Raw genomic sequence first — 21,675 nt, forward strand, 5'->3', positions numbered from 1 at the left:
TCCTAGAAAAGTACAGAAATTGCACGTTTTTTGAGGCATCAAAAGGAATTGCAAAAAGTGAACGCTTTTTGTATGACTCATAATATGACTCTAATTTTAAGAGCGCTATGCCTTAAGCTCAGCACAATGCGATAAGTCATACGTGCATAGACAGTGGGGAAAGCCATTAATTTTTTATATTTTCATGCAAGCATGCGCTAAGTCTAGGCGCAAGTGGGTTTGGCGAAATCGTGCATACGTGGCGCTAATGGGCTGGGTCAAGTGCAGTGTATTTCTGAGGTTCTTCTCTGGTTATTACATCATCTGCTTCCTATTATACATTCTATTAACTTTCTGGTAACATGGATATAAATGAAGACAGCCCATTCATAAGAATTTGGTAATGTAAATGGGCTGTATGCAATGCATCCCCTGCTCTGTGACTGTATTTTCACCTGTGCTGCTCTGGACCACGATGTATGTGTTGTATACAGTATGTTATCTGGAAATATAGCCCTAAAGTTGCTGCCTATGTACTACTTTCCAAATTGGTCATTATCGATGTTCCATTTCAGTTAGGAAGCTTCCTTAGAAGGCAGCTGCCAATATATACAGTAGACAGCAACACAGTGCACTAGGTTTTGGAACAGAACTGTTAAGAAATGTAATGGACAAATCAGTAATGCACAGTAATAGATAACCTAGCAATATTGAAAAACGATAACTATCATCCAAGCACAGTTATAGCATAAATATTCTTAATAAACAGGTATATAATTTCTGTTTATAGTTACTTTATAAAATTAGACATGAGATGAGCCAAAATGTGATAAATAGCCTAATAAAGAAATGATCGGTTCTGCATTAGATTTTTATATAATATTTAAAGAATTACTTTATATATTTATGGTAACTTTTTTTCCTCATATATAGAATAAGTAAGTTTTCCATGTGTATTTCCTAGGTATTTTTTTGGAATGAATATCCATTACTTAGCACTACAGAAAGAATAAAAGCCCATTACAGAAAATTGCAGCTCACTGGGGTTTTGACTGTAATGGCGTAATTGCAATTATTCCAAATTGAGCTAATGGTCAAAGTATTCCCTTGAGAAAGTTCCACCTTTTAGTGAAGTAAATGTTGAATGAAATCATTCTTTATTTAGTTTCTCTTTGATTGCTATCTTGCTGCAATTGTATTTATTTATTTTAAACTTTGTTTTCCTTATTTGCCGGATGTTTGAATTACAGGTGGAAAGACCACTAATGAATAAGGTGTAATGGTTAACTTAATAGGAATGCGTCCAATGGTGTATGGGGCTATATTTGTTTCATAATAACATACAAAGTTGGTTCACAAATAAATTGAATCAGATCCACAAATAAATGTAAGGAGTTTCACAAAAATATAATGAATTCACAAATAAAAACAATGAGATTTTTAAATATATGTTAGGAGATTTACAAAAATAAAGTGAATTTACAAATAAATAAAATGAGGTTTGCAAATATTTACAAATATATATATACAACTTTGTCCAGCATTTATTTATGGATCGCTTCCTGTGCATATGTGGATTGCTACATGCATTTGTCGATTTTGAAACAAATCTAGCGTCAAGATTTGCACACAAATCTACAAATAGGTGGACTCCACCCATCGTCTGCTCAAACCAATCAAATAACGGCCACATTACTGGGACCAATCGTAGCATGTTCTATCTTCAACCAATCACGCTTCATTTTAATATCAGGGCGGGACCAGAGTCACAGAGCTCTCATGAGCATGGAATCAAGCACATGCAGATAAGCTCCAACACTGCAAACATTTAAAGAATCAGATGACGGGGGGGCCTGGATAGCTCAGTGGTAATAGATGCTGGCTACCACCCCTGGAGTTCGAATCCCAGGGCGTACTGAGTGACTCCAGCCAGGTCTCCTAAGCAACCAAATTGGCCCGGTTGCTAGGGAGGGTAGAGTCACATGGGGTAACCTCCTCGTGATCGCTATAATGTGGTTCGTTCTTGGTGGGGCGCGTGGTGAGTTGGGCGTGGATGGCGCGGTGGATGACGTGAAGCCTCCACACGCCCTATGTCTCCATGGCAACGCGCTCAACAAGGCACGTGATAAGATGCGCGGGTTAAAGGTCTCAAACGCGGAGGCAACTGGGATTCGTCCTCCACCACCCGGATTGAGGCGAATCACTACGCGACCACAAGGATTTAAAAGCGCATTGGGAATTGGGCATTCCAAATTGGGTGAAAAAGAGGAAAAATCCCCCCCCCCCAAAAAAGAAAGAAAGAGATGCCAGGGTCCTGAGTAGCTCAGCGAGTAAAGACACTGACTACCACCCCTGGAGTCGTGAGTTCGAATCCAGGGCGTGCTGAGTGACTCCAGCCAGGTCTCCTAAGCAACCAAATTGGCCCGGTTGCTAGGGAGGGTAGAGTCACATGGGGTAACCTCCTTGTGGTCGCTATAATGTGGTTCGCTCTCAGTGGGGCGCGAGGTAAGTTGTGCATGGATGCCGCGGAGAATGGTGTGAAGCCTCCACATGCGCTATGTCTCCGCGGTAACGCGCTCAACAAGCCGCATGATATGATGCGTGGATTGACGGTCTCTGAGAGGCAACTGAGATTCGTGTTCCGCCACCCGGATTGAGACGAGTCACTACGCCACCACGAGGACTTAGAATGCATTGGAAATTGGGGAGAAAAAGGGGAGAAAAAAAAAGAAACAGACGCCAGAGGAATACTGTGACCCAGGAGAGAAAGGGAAGACATCTATATGGAATTAAAAAAGAGGTAGGAAATGAGAGAGTAGTTTGTGGCTAAAGAAGGAATTACACAGTAATTTCATGACTCCGTATCAGACACACTGCATTGAAACAGTCACTACTTAAAATAGGAAAGCATAACTGTGCAATAATTGTGGATTACCAGAAACAGTTGAACATGTTCTATGTAATGCATAAGTAATTACAAAGCTCAGAGAAGATGTTAAAGCCATATCCAAAGGGATAAATAGTTTAACATTACAGAACTTCAATCAAATCAAATCACTTTATTGTCACACAGCCATATACACAAGTGCAATGGTGTGTGAAATTCTTGGGTGCAGTTCCGATCAACACAGCAGTCGTGACAGTGATGAGACATGTACCAATTTACAATAACATCAAATTAACACAGCACAATTTAAACATCTGATATACACATAATTACACTCAACAATATACAAATAATAACATACACTGTACAGTATACAATACGCACTATATAGATACACATTATTCAATAAAAAAATAAAAAATAAAAATATATAAAAAAGTATATATAGTATATATAGAATGTACAGTATTGTACTGTATTGACATTCAGGCTGTCAGTTGATAGTCAGTTGTTAAGCGAGAATATAATATAATAATAATATAATTTAAGACAGTCCAGTGTGAGATAATAAGATTAATAAAGTGTAGTGCTGATGTATTTTGATCGTGGGAGATCAAGAGTTCAGAAGTCTGATTGCTTGGGGGAAGAAGTTGTCATGGAGTCGGCTGGTGCGGGTCCTCATGCTGCGATACCACCTACCTGATGGTAGCAGTGAGAACAGCCCATGGCTCGGGTGGCTGGAGTCTCTGATGATCCTCCGAGCTTTTTTCACACACCACCTTGTATATATTTCCTGGAGGGAGGGAAGCTCACCTCCGATGATGTGTCTGGCAGTTCGCACCACCCTTTGCAGTGCTTTACGGTTGTGGGCGGTGCTATTGCCGTACCAGGCGGAGATGCAGCCAGTCAGGATGCTCTCTACAGTGCAGGTGTAGAACCGTGTGAGGATGTGGCGGTTCATTCCAAACTTCCTCAGCCGTCTCAGGAAGAAGAGGCGCTGATGAGCCTTCTTCACAACGACTTCAGTGTGGATGGACCGTGTGAGTTCCTCAGTGATGTGGACACCCAGGAACTTGAAGCTGCTGACTCTCTCCACTGGTGCTCCATTGATGGTGATGGGACTGTGTTCTCTGTCTTTTCTTCTGAAGTCCACCACAAGCTCCTTCGTCTTACTGACATTGAAGGAGAGGTTGTGCTCCTGACACCAGTGTGTCAGAGTGTGCACCACCTCTCTGTAGGCTGTTTCATCATTGTCAGTGATCAGACCTACCACCGTCGTGTCATCAGCAAACTTAATGATGGCGTTGGAGCTATGTGTTGCCACACAGTCATGTGTGTACAAGGAATACAGTAGTGGGCTGAGAACACAGCCCTGCAGGGCTCCAGTGTTGAGGGTCATTGATGAGGAGATGTTGCTGCCTATTCTAACCACCTGGCATCTGCTTGACAGGAAGTCCAGGATCCAGCTGCACAGCGAGCTGTTTAAGCCCAGAGCCCGGAGTTTCTCATCTAGCTTGGAGGGCACTATGGTGTTGAATGCTGAGCTGTAGTCTACAAACAGCATTCTCACATAAGTGTTCTTTTTTTCCAGGTGGGAGAGAGCAGTGTGTATTGTAGATGCAATGCCATCATCAGTGGAGCAGTTGTTGCGGTAAGCAAACTGCAACGGGTCAAGAGAGAGAGGCAGCACAGAGCAGATGTAATCTCTGATTAGTCTCTCAAAGCATTTGCTGATGATGGGGGTCAGAGCAACAGGACGCCAGTCATTTAAGCAAGTTATTTTTGATTGCTTTGGAACAGGCACAATGGTGGATATTTTAAAGCATGTGGGGACTACAGACAAAGAGAGGGAAAGGTTGAAAATGTCCGAAAAAACACCAGCCAGCTGGTTTGCGCACGCTCTGATGATGCGGCCCGGAATGCCGTCTGGGCCCGCGGCTTTGCGGATATTCACCCGTCGGAAGGATCGGGTTACATCCGCTACAGAGACGGAGAGTGAACTAACCTCTGTAGCTTCAGCTGCGAGAGCTCTCTCCGCGAGGGTGGTATTATTTCCCATCCGGGAGAGAGGCAGCGGTGTTCATGGCAGAGTTTTTATTCCCTTAAAGTCCGTGATGATGTTAATTCCCTGCCACATGCTTCTAGAGTTGGTGGTGATAAACTGTCCTTCAATCTTGCTCCTGTACTGGCGTTTTGCGGTTCTGATAGTTTTTCGGAGGGCACAACTGGCTTGTTTATGCTCCTCCGCATTCCTGGAATTAAAAGCGGAGGTCCGCACATTAAGTGCCGCATGAACATTGTTATTTATCCATGGTTTCTGATTCGGATAGATCTGTATTGTTCTGGTCGGAACCACGTCCTCCACACACTTTTTGATGAAACACATTACGCTATCAGCGTAAAGCTCGATGTCGTCATCAGAGGCGGACCGGAACATCTCCCAGTCCGTGTGATCAAAACAGTCTTGTAGCATGGAATCTGATTGGTCCGACCAGCACTGGATCATTCTGAGGGTGGGTGCTTCCTGTTTCAGTTTCTGCCTGTAAGTGGGCAGAAGCAGAATGGAAGAGTGGTCCGATTTGCCAAATGGTGGGCGGGGGAGGGATTTGTAGCCATCCCGGAAGGGAGAGTAGCAATGGTCCAAAACCCGGTCCCCTCGTGTGTTGAAACTAATGTGCTGGTGGTATTTTGGTGCGACTGATTTTAAACTGGCTTTATTAAAGTCCCCGGTCACAATGAACGCGGCCTCAGGGTGCGTGGTTTCCTGCTCACTTATACTCCCATACAGTTCCTTGAATGCCCGGTCTGTGTCGGCTTGTGGGGGAATGTACACAGCTGTGATAATGACTGCTGTGAATTCCCTCGGTAGCCAGAATGGTCGACACAGAAGCGTAAGAAATTCCAGATCAGGAGAGCAGAAAGACTTGACAGAATGTACATTCCTCTGATCACACCAGGATTTGTTGATCATAAAACATACTCCACCACCTCTGCTTTTACCTGAGAGGTCTTTGGCTCTGTCCACTCGGTGCACGGAGAACCCCGCGGGTTCAATGGCTGAGTCTGGAATCTCCGCAGACATCCAAGTTTCCGTAAGGCAGATAATGCAGCAGTCCCTTGTATCTCGTTGGAAAGAGATCCGCGCTTTCAGCTCGCAGAGCTTGTTGTCCAGAGACTGAACATTTGCCAGTAGAATAGTGGGTAGCGGGGGTCGATTTGCGTGGCGTCTTACTCTGATGAGAACGCCGGCTCTGTTTCCCCTTTTCCTTTTGCATTTCCGCAGCCGTGCTGCCCAGACAAAGGGCTCCGCTTGCGTGTTTGTAAACAGCGGGTCAGCATTGAGAAATTTGAATTCCGGTTTACGGTGTGAAAGTGCTGAACCAATGTCCAAAAGTGTTTGTCTGTCTTAGACAATAAGGCAGACAACATCCAAGACAAAAAACATAAGAATTGTGAACAAAACAAACAAAACACTGCTATGTTGTGTCGGAGCTCGCAACGCAGCAGCCATACTCTGCGCCATCTTGAGCCACAAAATTATTCAACTTATTGAATAACAATTCAAAAGTGACTAAGGCTGTATTAGATAACCTAAAGACAACAGGTCTGATTAGAAGAATATACCATCAAGTCCTTGGGAAATAAAAATAATTCAGATTAAACAATTAGATTTTAGATGGGTTTTTTCCCCCTCTCTTTTCCATCTTTTTATTTCCTTCTTCATCAATGCCTCACAATGCCAGTAGGTGGCGGAAATGCACCTAAGCTGGTTTGCCAACCGCCAATAAATCCAAAGAAGAAGAAGATGAATACTGTGATTTAAGGTTCATATCATTTTCTCTCAGTTATAAACATGTGTCGTGTCTTGTTAAATGTTGACAGCTGAAAATTGCCCATTTGTAGAGTGTCCTGATCATTAGCTTTATAGCTAACCTGGCTGACCGTATGAGTCTGCTATTTTAATTTTAACCAAGTTTCTTGACTGAAATGTGTCATCAAGACCTTTACTCTTAATGTAACATGGCAGATCCAAACAGACACACTACTAGACACTAAAGATCAGTAGTACAGATAGTGTCTTTATAAAACATGAATCTTATTAGATGATCTTAGGGGCACAAACCATAACTTAATACCTTATTACACAGTGTACAAGATCTGCTATGCCAATAATTTGTTTCACATTATGTTAATGTATTAAAAATATTTCAAAGGATTTATAATTTTAGCATTTAGTGTTATGGCAGACCAGTCCAATGTTACTCACAAGAAATAATTATGTTAACCCTGTAAAACAATGTGTTTCACTTATTTACTCAGGAAGTATATGGGCTGTGAGATACAGGAGAATAATAATAATAATAATAATAATTATAAAAGAGTTGCAAGGATACTGAAGAACTGGTGGAAACAGTTGTGGGACTTTTGTGCTACTGGTGGTAAGACATCACAAAGCTCCATGGCCCAATCTTGTTTGTGTAACATGTTCTTTTCTATATAGTAATGGACTTGTTTTTAACGTGTAACTGTTATTTTTTCCAATCATTTGTGCAGAATGCTCTTACCCTGACTAAGAGTATCCGTCCCAGACAACTGATACAACACCATGACGTGGCAATGAGGATGTTCATGTACAACAAACTCAAGCAAAATGCAAGCACTCCAGTTGTAATGTTCAATTCCAGTGTTTGTGAGTGTAAATACATGCACTCAGATGTATTGTCTTTTGTAGTTACATGCATGACAACCTATAATTTGTAACCAAAAAAACCATACCTTATAGCCGACAGACTTGCTTTAAAGTGTTCAAAAAAAAAAAATAGTGTGGCGGAGAGAAAATGTGCCCTGTCACTTCAAGGATCCGCCACCAATCCCAAACCTGAGAGTATAAAATGGCTGCTCATTTGAGTGCACCAGGTGTGTGAGACAGACGTGTGAGACAAGGTGTGAGACAAGTGTGGGGTGAACAGAGTTAGTGCTTGGAGAAAGTTTGCCCAGTGTACCTGTGATATCAGTAGCACCATTGGAGTGAGAAAAGAACAAAGAAGACTACAAAAAGGAACTAACTAGTGCTTAACATTGTTTGCCTGGATACAAAGAATGGACCAAACCATCTAACCATTGACTCAATGTTTAAAACTGAGTTGTGTGAGTAGCAGAGGATTGCTGACCCGCTGAAGTGCTCACACTGTCACAAAGGAAGTAAAATGCCAAAAACAAAAGAAGTGAAAGTGGAGATTTATAGTGTAAAAAAAAAAAAATAACTTAAATATTGATCTGTTTCTCACCCACACCTATCATATCACTTCTGAAGATATGGATTTAACCACTGGAGTCATATGGATTACTTTTATGCTGCCTTTATATACTGTTTGGAGCATCAAAGTTCTAGTCACCATTCACTTGTACTGTATGGTCCTACAGAGCTGAAATATTTTTCAAAAAATCTTTGTGTTCAGCAGAAGAAAGTAAGTCATACACATACGCTGAAGTGCTCTGTAGCAGAGTTAAAGGTGCAATATGTAATATACTTACTGTACTAAAGCATAAAATTATAATATATTATCAGAGATTTAGGAAACATGATAAGTTGAAATATTGGCTTCTCCGAAAACAGTGCTACAGCCAGTATATTCTACTTTGAAATGCCCGTTCCGGGCCGGAATTTCTGTTTGTGTTTTGGCCTGTGTGATCCCGCCCACTTCACATTTCCCAATAGTATTGACACTCCGGGTTGCCAGATTTGAAACAAGTTAGCGGGCAAACACAGTGCGCTGCAGCCATGGAAGTCAGCAATACATCTAGCTAACATTGACAGAGTCATAAAAAATCCACATGAGCTGGTTTATAATTGCAAACAAGAAAAACATTGCAAACGTATACATTAGCTGATCAACTTCGGCTCGTTGCTTGCCATTGTCAGTTTGCTCGTTCCTGTTGCGTGTTCTCAACCTGGCAACCCGTGTGAGCTTCGAGTCTGTGGAGGAGGGGGTGAGGGAGACCACTCTCTCCAGTATTTTGAATTTGGACTGCAGTACCCATTTTAAACGCTTGATATCAATGTTACATATTGCTCCTTTAAGTTGGATACAAGTGTCTGAAGTGCCAGTTGGTCACCTAGGTTTGCTGACCTACTCCATCCTTGAAGCCTCATACCACACCAAGGTACATGTGAACTCTCCTAACCAGCACCCTCTCATTCTTGAACCGAAATACACACATACAAGCATATGCATACATTTATTTGGGGATACTTTGTTGTTTATTGTTTATTTTGATTTATTGTATCATTCATCCTTTTGCCTTTCATTTGTGTGAGATCTGTTTGCATTTGTTCTTTTGAAATAATACACAAGTGAGAATTGAACCTTTTTTTGTATGTGTATTGTTTGAGTTCAAACAAAACTGTGTTCATTTTAACATATTGTGTAACAGGTGGCTTAGAGCTATCCAGGGTCAAATCACACTTGGTGACAGGCCTAAACATGTCTGGCACCCGAATTTGTTTGTTCAGTTATTATTTAATTGAATTATTTATTTAAATTTATTCTGGGGGCCGTCACCGTTACAACAGACACTCTTTAAAACCTATTTACCGCAAAATGCCTTGATAGAACTCAATAAAAGATTTGTCAACAAAATAATAATGAGTCATCATTTATACTCATATTCATGTTGTTCCAAACCCAAACGACTGACTTTCTTCTGTGGGAGGAACTCAAAAGGAGATGTCAGGAATAATGATAGGGACTGACAGCCTCGCTTTCATTTCAGCCTATTAGCAGCATATATATTTTAAATGTATTCTCATATTCCACAGAAGAAACTAAATAGTACAGGTTTTTAAAAAAAACATGAGGGTGAGTAAATGACAGAATTTTCATTTTTAATTAAGTTAACCCAAAGACGATGTTACGGTTTATTTAAATTTTATATTGCACTTTCATTTCAAGACATGACATTGTAACTTTGTAACAGAAAAATAAAAAATCTCATATTACACATTTTAAAAGGTGTCCTGTATTAGAGCTGGAACCACTGAGTTTCGGAGAAGGTGAGTTAAGTGAGGCCAATTTGCGACACAAATATTTTCAGGCCTTATTTTGTTATTTTATTTAACTAAATGCAAAAGTGATGGGGTTCTCTGAAGCTTTCAAATGATACCACATATGCCTAACTTACGCATTTAGGGACTTCAGGGCTTTAAATGTTAAAACGGCTTGCCATATAGCGCCTAGAGTTTCATTTGCAAATACATTTTTTCTTGTTTTAAGCATAACCACTTAATTTTGTTAGATACCTCTGAAAACAACACTTATCTTATGTAACTTTGCTTTTCAAGAAAGTGTATCTCGTTTAAGGGATGTTGTCCACTCTGAAAAATTGGCACTTTAGTGTTTTTGATTTGTACAGGATGTTGTGTACAATACACAGTTTTTTGTATGGCAGGTGTATTTCCTGAACTTTCACAATATTCACAAAGTTCCTACATCACCACAGCCATCTGTTACAACACTGTTGTCCTGGAAGAATGAACCTTCCGTAGTCCCAACAGACCCACCAAAGACAACACTTCCCTAGCCTAGACGAAACAGAAAACGAAAAGGTGAGCCATATAACTTATTGGAGATCTGTTGTAAATCGATCAGCCTAATAAAATCTTGTAAAAGCATTGTATTTTTTTTGTATGTATGGGCAAGTTTGAAATGTGTGATGGCTACAGAGACCTGGATTCATGCCGTCTACAGATCCCTGCTCAACAGGTGAAATTCAGTCTACGAATCCCTGACCTCAGAACCCTGCATCACTGTAATTGTACTGACATGTTACTGCATATTCCGCATTCATGTAAACAATTAATTGATCACATCACCCTAAATTCAACTGATAACAACTTTAGCTCACTTAGTCAAACTGATATATGTTTATTCTCAGGCTTGCCCAAAAGATCTCAGAATTGGATGAGGATAGTCCTGTGCATTCACTGTTAATGGACTTTGTATCACAATCCTGTTTAACTCTACCACAATCTGAGAACTGTAGAGTAGGTTGCTAAACATGAAATAATTTATCTTTGATTTCTCAGTCTCATTGTGAGCCATCAGTGCACATTATTCAAAAACAATTGACTCTTTTTGGTGTCTCTCCTATTAAGCTGCTCAACCACTTCAACAGAGGCCCCACAAAGCCAACACTGGAGGAAAGACATGATGGGAGAGCGACATCTAATGGACCACAGGAGCAAACTCAAGAGGATGAACTCCAAACGCTCAAAGAGGAAAGATTCTCCAATCAGATTATACAAGAAATGCCTCAGGATGCATAGTAAACTCCAGTTAACTTTTCCTGGACTAAAACGTTCATAAAAGCCATTACATCTTTAAAAAAAAAAAAAAAAAAAAAAAAAAAGCTTTTTTATGCAAGAAGAACCATACGCAGGTGGTTAAAGTAGCATAGTACCATTAACATATTCACATTCAGAAAGACTGCATAGTGATATTGAATTCAACACATTAGATTATAAAGTGTAACAAATTCGACAATGTTATTTATTAAAACTTGAAATATCATCTTAATCAAAGTCTTTCTAGCAAGTCAGTCCATTGTCGGCCATCTTTGTAACGCTCTCGGCAGGCTATTTCCAGCCAGTGTAGCTCCTATCTACTTGAATGGAGAAAGGCTAAAATGTCAAAAGCAGTTGGTCAAGATTATGATCAAAGAGCTTATTTTAAATCAGCAATTAAAATCTGACAATACTGGTATCTGTGCTTCTTTACCTCATATTATGCTAAAAACACAATTTTCACGGCTTATATCGCTAATGCGCATGCCAAACCAAGAAGCTCTAGTGACCAACAGTCAACAGATGTGGAAAGGAAGTCCCGCCTTACAGGTAAAAGAGCCAATCACCTTTTAGATACAGGCGATGTCTGCCAAAACGGAGCAGTACTTCATCACAACCAGCTCACTCCTGCTCTGTCTCGGGCCACCGCCAGGCTAAAAACCCCACACCAGCTGCCTCCGTGGCGCCAAATGTAGCTGGAATGCCCCCCCACTTCCCCCACTGTTTGTCAGGAAAGGAATATTGTTGTTCAGTATGTTGTTTTCTGTGTCTCATATTAATCACATGCAATAAAGTTTGCACATTATACACAACCGCATCTCAATGGTGAGCAGTGCATTATATCATGTATGAACACACAAAGATTGCAAAAAGAGTACAGTGCTCACACGAGACACTTACACTTTTTCAATAAAGAGCTTTCCCTTTTCAAAGCCTCACATTATGTGCAACCACTTCCCAATGGTGAGCGGCACATTATATCATGTTATGAACATACCAAATTGCCCTCTGTCCCGTTACGTGGCCACGTGGAGAGCTTTTACTGGTTATATGATCCAATATGCACGTCGGCCACCACGTTTCAAAGGTGTTCTGTCTTCAACAGTTCCGTCCGAAGACGCGCCGGTGTTACGAGCTGAAATGCACAATCTTCTCGCAAAGTACGCGATAGAGGTTGTTTCATATGAATTAATAAGCCTGCCGTCCCGCTACACGAATGCGTGGCAAGTCCTCACGGACATGTCAGAGCTGGTGTTTACAACGATCAAGCACAATCTGTGGTCCAACCACAGGATGTGCCGGTGTTGCGCGCACAAACAGCGACACACACAGCAGGATTTACAGCCGTTATTTCCTCGTTCTGGAGAAGGACGGCGGGCTTAGGCCCATTCTAGTTCTAAGACGTTTGAATTGCGCGCTCACGACGTGCCCATTCAAAATGTTAACTCAGAAACAGATCTTATCGCACATCCGTCTTCAGGACAGATTTGTAGCAATAGATCTGGAGGATGCATGTACCAATTGCACCGCGCTACAGGCGGCTTTTTAGATTAGCTTTTGAGGGAACTGTGTATCAATTTAAAGCCCTTCATTTCAGTCTGTCTCTGGCTCCCTGCACGTTCACGAAATGTATTGATGCGGTGCTTGCCCCATTAAAAATGAATGGTGTACTTGCTGCTTTGTCATGTGGAAAATCTGGTCTAATGTCCAGTAAACAACCGACCAGTAAATCTCCTTTTTAGGAGTTCATGCATGTGCACCTCATGAATGAGCATGTACAGACCATTCTTCTGTGTCTGTTTTAGTTCAAACTGAAAAAATATTACCACTTAAGTCATTTCAGTTTTTTGCGCATCGCGGTGACTCACCACTGTCTGACTGCTCTATCACCATGGACAGCGCCAACCTTCTACCAACAGGGTGTTATGCTGGGTCAAGTTTTCAGAAGGAAAGTCCTGACCACAAATGCATCCAACACAGGTTGGGGCGCGGTGTGTAATGGATGCCCGACTTTCAACACCTGGATAGGTGCGAAACGGTCGTGACATGTCAACTGCCTAGAGTTACTGGCTGTCTTTCTATCTTTGAGAGCTTTTCATTCCAATATTGTGAATCACCACATTCTGATTCATTCGGACAACACAACAGTAGTGGCGTATATATGTCGTGGCCGGCGAAACGCAAGTATGTGTTTCCCCCGGTGCACCTCCTTCATTCTGTCATTAGCAAAGTCCGTGTAGACATGAAAACAGCTCTGTTAATTGTGCTGAAATGGCCCAATCAGTCCTGGTTTCTGGAGATGGTAGAAATACTGGATGGGCCTCCATGGGATCTTCTCTCTCAAACACAAGGCATGGTTTGGCATTCCCAACCAAATAATTTTAAATTATTTTTTATCATTATTTTATTTCATTTTATTTTTTTACAGTTAATAGACTCAGGGCCATTTTGCTTTTCGAAATTATTTTTCGAATGATCACGCAGGCCTTATATGGCCCTGAGGCCTGATGATCCCCACCCCTGATATAAAAAGGGAAAAAAGAGAATAAACAAGGAGAGGAAAAAAGAAAAAAAAAATTCTTCAATAAATATACTTTATAAAAGGGCAAATATATGACGCAGTAATATGCAAATTCAGGAGCTTTACAGTACAAAGAATTTCTCAATAGAATTTAGTAAAGTGTCATTCTTTTTATTGATACATTTTTGAAGACTTTCAAAAGTTCCCTTTCTAACAAAAATAAGCTAAATTTGGTTGGCACTTAGCAATTTTTTGTTAGTGGATATAACATTTGCCATGCAGAATATAAAAGTTTACCACATACTCGAGCATCTTGTTTTTATTTGTATATTTGTATAAATATGACATCTTTCAGAGAAAAACTGTAGTAACATTGAAACCAAAATGGTGAGGATAGATCAAACACAGTTGTAAAATAAATTAAGTCTTCCTCATTTACACCGTAAAATGTACATTTGTTATCAGTGTCAATATCACATATTTAGATAAAGCTGCATTACAGGGTAAGGCGAGAAAACAAAAATTATCATGGTAATGACAATTTCCATCAAAATATCAGTCACTATTGTTTCTACAATAAAACTGTGGTAATTATGTGGTACTAATATCATCAAATAAATAAAATTACCGTATTCTGAAAGATTATTTTATATTCATTATTTTATAATATTCACAGGATTGATCTGTTGTCTACAAGCCAATCACTGATCACATTCAATGTGTATACGAAGCTCTGATTGGTTATGTGGTGTGTCTTGATATCATATGCAAATTGACGGTTAATGCGAAACAGAAAATCCCACCTTTAGTATGATAAAGTGTTTATTCACAGTATGTGGGCATCCAAATTATTTTTAACTGCACTGTTTAAACACTTGAACATCACAACTTTGTTGTGGTTTACAGTAGTAACAATTACTGAAGTAACTGAGCTATTTGGATGTAAACTATGGCCGCCTTGGTGAATTGTTCTTATTGGCTTATGCTTGGCTAATGTACTGCAGACTGTGTATTTACCTCATAACTTCAAAACAAAAGTCCAAGAGGTGCCGTTTATGGAGATATATATGTGCCACAATTCTGCACGTGCAAAATTATATTTTGAGTGCGCAAAAATGGTCTGCGCGTGCAAGATGAAATTTTGAGCGCAGAAAAAGTTTTGCACACGCAAGATGATATTTTGAGTGCAAAAAAATTTTCTGCACGTGCAAAATTATATTTTGAGCACACTAAAAATGTTGTGCATGCACAGGATGATATTTTGAGGGCATAAAAATGCTCTGCATACGCAAGATGATACTTTGAGCACACAAAAAGTTATTTTGCATGCGCTTGAACTCAGTTTTGTAAAGCAGTGTATATTCTTGCAAAGATAAATTCATTTTGAGCAAATGAAAATCAATTTTGCACTTGCATAAAGTTTATTTGAATGTGAATTTGCTCAGAATTCTCCTCCTACCCACTCTGCGTGCAAAATACCTTTTTTTTTAGCATCTTGAGCATGCAGAATTTTTCTTGTGCGCTCAGAATATAAATTTGTGCGCGCAGAATTGTGGCACTAATGTACCTCCATACTGTTGGCCCAGTCATTGAAGTGCATCTAGTGTTGCGGACATAATAACTAGTCACAGTAGGTAACTCAACTCCTGTCTGATGTCACAAATAGTAACTGAAGCCCTGAACTACCGAAACCATCTGAACCGCCTCTACCGGGAGGAGAGAACGAAATCCTACCAGAGAAAATTTGACAACATGGCGAACTTGCCTCTGGAATAACTGTTTTCTGAAGAGCCGCCGAGCGTTCCTGCAAACGCTCTGAATGAACTCATTTATGCAATCTGATAAATAATCCTCATAATCTGAATCATAACGCAGTTTGGTCACGGAAACGAAGCTTTTTCTCATGGATTCGGAGCGTGTGGAGTATCATGGGATGGACGTTTGAAATAGTTTTTGGCTAATAAAGTCGGACAGGATGGAGAAACAAGGAACAAGACGAGAAAAGGTAAATAAACACTACTTGAGAGAAATGTGAGACTTTTAATGGTGCTGTTTAACAGTGCATTATGCAAAAAATATTTTCAATAAGACTGTCTTTCCTGTTTACATGCAACAGGCTGCTTCAGCAAGACATATAAATATAAAAGTCAAGTTTGAATGCTTTCAGTTTGCATTAGATTTTCGATTCTTCGCAGCACTTTGTTGAGGTGAAGAGTGTTATTATGTAACTGTTGATTGCAATTAAATACATGTCATTATTACTTATTATTACATCAGAGTTACTGTGTGGCTTGCATGAGATGCTTTATTGCCCTGAAAACCACATTGTCAGGGTATTTTTGAGTTCAGATGTTGATGCAAACAACCGAGCTGAGACTGTAAATATTTCTGGATTTAACACCTTCTTAGTACCTTTATGAATAGTCATGGGCAATGCTGGTAAAGCTTAGTGGGTAAAGAGCTGGGCTGCTAACCCAAAGGTTGTAGGTTCAAGCCCTGCATGAGTTGATCCATGAACTGACACTTAAAGGAATAGTATACTACAAAAATTTAAATCCTCTCTCAGATGTGTATGACTTTCTTTCTTCTGCAGAACACAAATTAAGATTTTTTATAAGAATATTTCAGCTCTGTAGGTCCTTATAATGCAAGTGAATGGTGACCAAAACTTTGAAGCTCCAAAAAGCACATAAAAACGGCATAAAAGTAATCCATATGACTCCAGTGATTAAATCCATGTCTTCTAAAGCTATCTAATCAGATTTGGGTGAGAACAGACTAAATATAACTCCTTATCAATATGAATATTGGCATCACCAATCTCATTGGCGATCATGATTTCTCGATTACCTGTAGCGCTATCTAGCGCTCTGCGCATGCATAAAGCGCAAGGAAATGTGATCGAGATTGAAATGATAACGGTGCTAATGCTGATTAAAAAAACTGTTTTGACTCATCCCTCCTTTCATTAAAAGCAAAATTCAGCACTTGGAAAAAGTAAGGCACAGTAAGGCACTTAAAATGGAAGTGAAATGGGCCAGTCCATAAACGCTAAAATGCTCACTGTTTCAAAAATACAGCCAGAAGACATAAACAAAATGGTTGTTTACATGATTTTAGTGTGATAAAATTGCTTACCTTTTCTGTGTACATTTTTATCCAATATTACAATTTTGTTGCCATGACAACAAAACCCTCTAATCCCGGCATTAGAAATAACTTTACACAGATAAGGTTAGTATGTGATTTTATCACACTAAAATCATGTATGTTAAAATAATTTTTTGTGGTAATCAACATTTCACCACAAATGCTCTCGATTTAGTTGAACCCCTCCACATGTGGGCGCTATATCGCGAGAAAAGTTTACACTTAAAACGCTTAAGTCTCCGTAGACATAGGTCAGGCATATGAGGTATCATTTGAAAGCTTAGAATTGAACTTTTCAGAGAATACCATCACTTTTGCATTTATGTTACACAAAATAAGGCCTGAAATAATTTGCTTCACAAATTAGCGCCCCCTAGATGTAATGAGGTAGAAATATGAATATGAATACAAAAGTCTTTCACTTGGCACATAAATGGACAAGTCATATATCAAATGAAAGCTCTCATTCTCAGGAATGTGACCGTACAGTTTATTTTGTTGCACTAATATGACAGTTCGAATGATTGTCAAAAGAATCACAAAATGAAATATGATTTTTGTATGTCATCAAATACATATGTCTCATTTATGTACCGATCATTGCTGCTGTAAACCCCAAATAGATAAAAACTTTATATCTGCTTTTACCTTATATCTGCAGTTGTCTAAAAACTGAGCCATTTTTTAATTGTCTGTAAGCTTGCTTGGCTGAATGTTATTTCTTAGATGTCCAGAACAAAAATATGCCATCCAGCAGGAAAAGCATGCTAAACAAATGATCATAAAAATATGTTTTCCACTATTGATGATGACATTTTATACGTCTGTCACAAAGATGAGGATGGGATCTTTCTAATGACATCTAGGTTGAGCTTCTAGTCCACTCAGAGGACGAGATATTCAATAAAACAATGAGGGTGGTGCATAAACTGAAAAATTAGACAATTTCTACTGACGAGCACATCTGTGAGGGCTATAATGCATTATAGCGCCACCTACATTTCAGATCTGTACATTGTGACGGAATGTTATAGAGAAAAAACTATTTTTTCTAGTGCTTGCTGCCATCTAGTAGAATGAAATAAGACTTTTCAGAGTGAGAGAGAGTGAACCGAACCAGAATTACATGCTTACAAAGAAAAAAAAAAAACGTGATTTTACACACACAGTATTATTTATGGGGGGGGGGTCTCTGAAAAAATTAGACTAATTTTTTATGGCTAAAATTGTCAGATAATTATCAAATCAGTAAAAACCGGGATTCAAACTACTCACCTTTTTGGTAGAGTCACCTTTTTTAAGCTAACTTGTCCAAATCACTTGAAAGGGACACTTTAGAATTTAACAATTAAAAACACTTTAGCCTAAATACAACAAACAAATCAACTGATAAAATACTCCTGGAACACCTGCTATAACTTTCTCACATTTTTTTTGTATCCCTGATTCTATCACTGACCACGGTGGTTTTCCAGCTAGAGAAATTCAGTTTTAACACTTTATTTATCACAGGCAAAAAATGACAATAAATCATGGGCGACACATCTACAGAAGTTTCAGTAGAGAAATTTGTTGCCATTGGCTGATTGCTGTAATTTTGTTCTTATGTCGTGCATGGTAAACCTACTTTCCCTAGCAGAACACCCTCAGTCGTGTGAGATAGTAAGTGTGTACTTCACAGTATGGAGGTGCACACATAACAGGTGCAGAATTTTGTCAAAAGTTACATCATGTTGTCATCCATGCAACCTCTGGCGTGGTTATTCCCAATAGACCATGACATGTTTTGTGGTCCTTTCTGACTAACCAGTTGAGCTGCACCTGTGTTTTCTTTAAACTCACACTGGGAGAATGCAGAAAAAAACGTTTCGGTGGATGATAGGATGACAGACACTTCAGTGTAGCATGGCGGTGTCCACAGAGTGAACAAATTATATTGCATGAAGTGTTTAGTGGCAATAGTTGTCAACCATCAACAGATCTGAATGATAAATGTCTCCCACACCTCAAGTCACAAAAATGCTTCCTGATTGCAAAAATATCAAGCATTAAAATCCAAACAAAAATTGCTTTCAGACTGATTAGGTAGATCAGCAAACAGCAGCAGAAATTACAGTTAATGCTGATTTAAACGTCTATGCTGTTCCAGGCAGTTTTATGCTTTTAAGTTTTAATTGTGAAACTATTAAATTTTTTTTTTTTTTTTTGCATGTAATGTTCAGTTAAATGTTACAAAAGTTTTTGTAAATACCATCCAGGGTCAAAAATGAAGGGAGGCTCAGGGCAAAATGTCACTGAAAGTTCAAAATATAGGCACAAAAAAATGCCCCCAAAATGAATACCCCTCTATTTAGTCCTAATTCTACATAATATTGTTGTATGATTTGATGTTAATTGAATTTATGCATAAAGCTGCACTACGGAACTTTGGGCTCTCTAGCGCCATCTGTGGTTGAAACTTAAAATTGCAAGCAATTTGCTGAAGAGCACTTCACGTGAGTTGTGTTTTGGCACTGTTCTTCTGCATGGATGCATCTCATGATTTGAGCTTACCTGTACATCACCTGTGTGTGATCATGGCTGGGAGATAAGTCATAATGTGCTATTTTCATGTTGATATTATGCTATTTGATTAAACCTAAATATTTCTTGCTTTGATGAAGATAAACAACACTCGTATTTACATATTTTCAGTGAATTAATTTACACTTATAGTGCTTTTCTGACACTACACTCAAAGTGCTTTTACGTAGAGAACAGGGTACTTACATAGAGGACTGCTTTGTCAACTATTAATGTTTGCATTGTACTACACTTATCAATTTAAGAGGTGAAACTCATATGGCTGATACAGTATGAGTTCAGTAGAAGACTTTATTTTTTTATATTTTACAGCCTCGGCTGATAAAATACTGCAATAACACTGTAAACTAAAAACATACGTAAAACAAGGATTCAGTAATGATGGTGACGAAATATACGTTTTTTAAATTTTTTTTATTTTCTTCCCTTTTATATCCAGTTTTGAATGGCCAATTCCCAATGCGCTCTAAGTTCTTGTGGTGGCATAGTGACTCGCCTCAATCCGGGTGGCGGAGGATGAATCTCAGTTGCCTCCGTGACTGAGACAGTCAATTCGCGCATCTTATCACGTGGCTTGTTGAGTGCGTTACCACGGAGACGCAGTGCATGTGGAGGCTCACGCTATTCTCCGCGGCATCCACGCATAACTCACCACGTGCCCCACCGATAGCGAGAACCACATTATAGCGACCACGAAGAGGTTAACCCAACGTGACTCTATCCACCCTAGCAACCGGGCCAAATGGTTGCTTAAGAAGCCTGACTGGAGTCACTCCACATGTCCTGGATTCAAACTTGCGACTCCAGGTGTGGTAGTCAGTAGGGATGCACCGATCTGATACCTGGATCGGTATTGGCTCCGATACTGACATTTTTAAATGGATCGGGTATCGGTCCGATGAGCCCGATCCAAATCCGATACTGTGTGTTAGTCGTGTTCATTACGGTCAAGCTCAAAAAATTACAAAAGAACCATTAAAACACAATTAAAGCAGTTTTATTCAAAGCCACTTGAAGATGTGCAAAAGCTCTGTCAATCACAAAAGGCTGTGTTTAATAAGTAAATATATAAAATGCACGTGCAGCGCCAGCGGGTCAGTGAATGGCACTGCTATGTTTACACACACACACTCGCGGCTATTTTTAGCCTTCACAGTGGTGCGCAATATTTGAGCGCTACTCAAGAACAACATCTCAGATGTAGATGCTCAATAGTTCGGTTCACTTATAATATGCATTTAGAACGGCACTGGAGGTGCATTTTGTTTTTACCAGAATTTGAATAAGAAGTGACTTAAACTACTGTGAACTTGCCTACAAACAGACACATACAGGACTTCCTGGAGAGTTCAGAATGTCAAAATAAAAGCGTGAGGGTTTAAAAGTTAATGGTGTCATGGAGAGACTCACTGACGCAGAGATATGAACTCAGAAGCACGGTTTATTGAACAGATGATTAAAACAGTGATGTAAACATTGTGAGTTAATCCAGTTGAGCAGAGTGGCAAACAGCATGTGAGTAATATCCAGACAGGGTATAGACACCATGAACAGATAACTCACAACAGTCTTATGATACTTGTAGGCAATAATGAAGACACAGATATGTTTGACATAGTAGAAAAGTCTGGAGTCTCAGAGATACTATCGATGAGAACAGACAAAGAGTGTGTGTGAAAGCGGGGTATATATGTAGTCCTTGATTAGCCACAAATGATATGCAGGTGCGTGTAATCAGAACTCAGGGGAGAGTGAGTTCTGATGGCAGTGAGGAAGAAAGAGAGAGAGAGACCAGTGGATCCGTTACAAAAGGTGCACGACTGAGATACACTATATTGCCAAAAGTATTCGCTCATCTGCCTTTAGACGCATATGAACTTAAGTGACATCCCATTCTTAATCCATAGGGTTTAGTATGACGTCGGCCCACCCTTTGTAGCTATAACAGCTTCAACTCTTCTGGGAAGGCTTTCCACAAGGTTTAGGAGTGTGTTTATGGGAATTTTTGACCATTCTTCCAGAAGCGCATTTGTGAGGTCAGACACTGATGTTTGACGAGAAGGCCTGGCTAGCAGTCTTCACTCTAATTCATCCCAAAGGTGCTCTGTCGGGTTGAGGTCAGGACTCTGTGCAGGCCAGTCAAGTTCTTCCACACCAAACTCGCTCATCCATGTCTTTATGGACCTTGCTTTATGCACTGGTGCAACAGTC

At 39.8% G+C, this 21,675-nt stretch overlaps 1 protein-coding gene and 1 pseudogene across 1 annotated transcript in view; both read left to right on the forward strand.

Moving 5' to 3' along the window:
* The first annotated feature begins 8,926 nt into the window (after window positions 1–8,926).
* LOC127432256 (group 3 secretory phospholipase A2-like) lies at window positions 8,927–11,232 on the forward strand (annotated as a pseudogene).
* A 4,133-nt stretch (window positions 11,233–15,365) lies between these two features.
* LOC127432555 (tetratricopeptide repeat protein 28-like) overlaps window positions 15,366–21,675 on the forward strand; it is a 369,621-nt gene continuing 363,311 nt past the window's right edge. Inside the window, exon 1 of the mRNA XM_051683773.1 lies at window positions 15,366–15,736. Coding sequence (XP_051539733.1) covers window positions 15,707–15,736 — 30 coding nt within the window. The 5' untranslated portion in view covers window positions 15,366–15,706. The remainder of the gene's footprint in view (window positions 15,737–21,675) is intronic.

This window comes from Myxocyprinus asiaticus, chromosome 42, assembly GCF_019703515.2.
Source record: "Myxocyprinus asiaticus isolate MX2 ecotype Aquarium Trade chromosome 42, UBuf_Myxa_2, whole genome shotgun sequence".
Lineage (NCBI taxonomy): Eukaryota > Metazoa > Chordata > Actinopteri > Cypriniformes > Catostomidae > Myxocyprinus > Myxocyprinus asiaticus.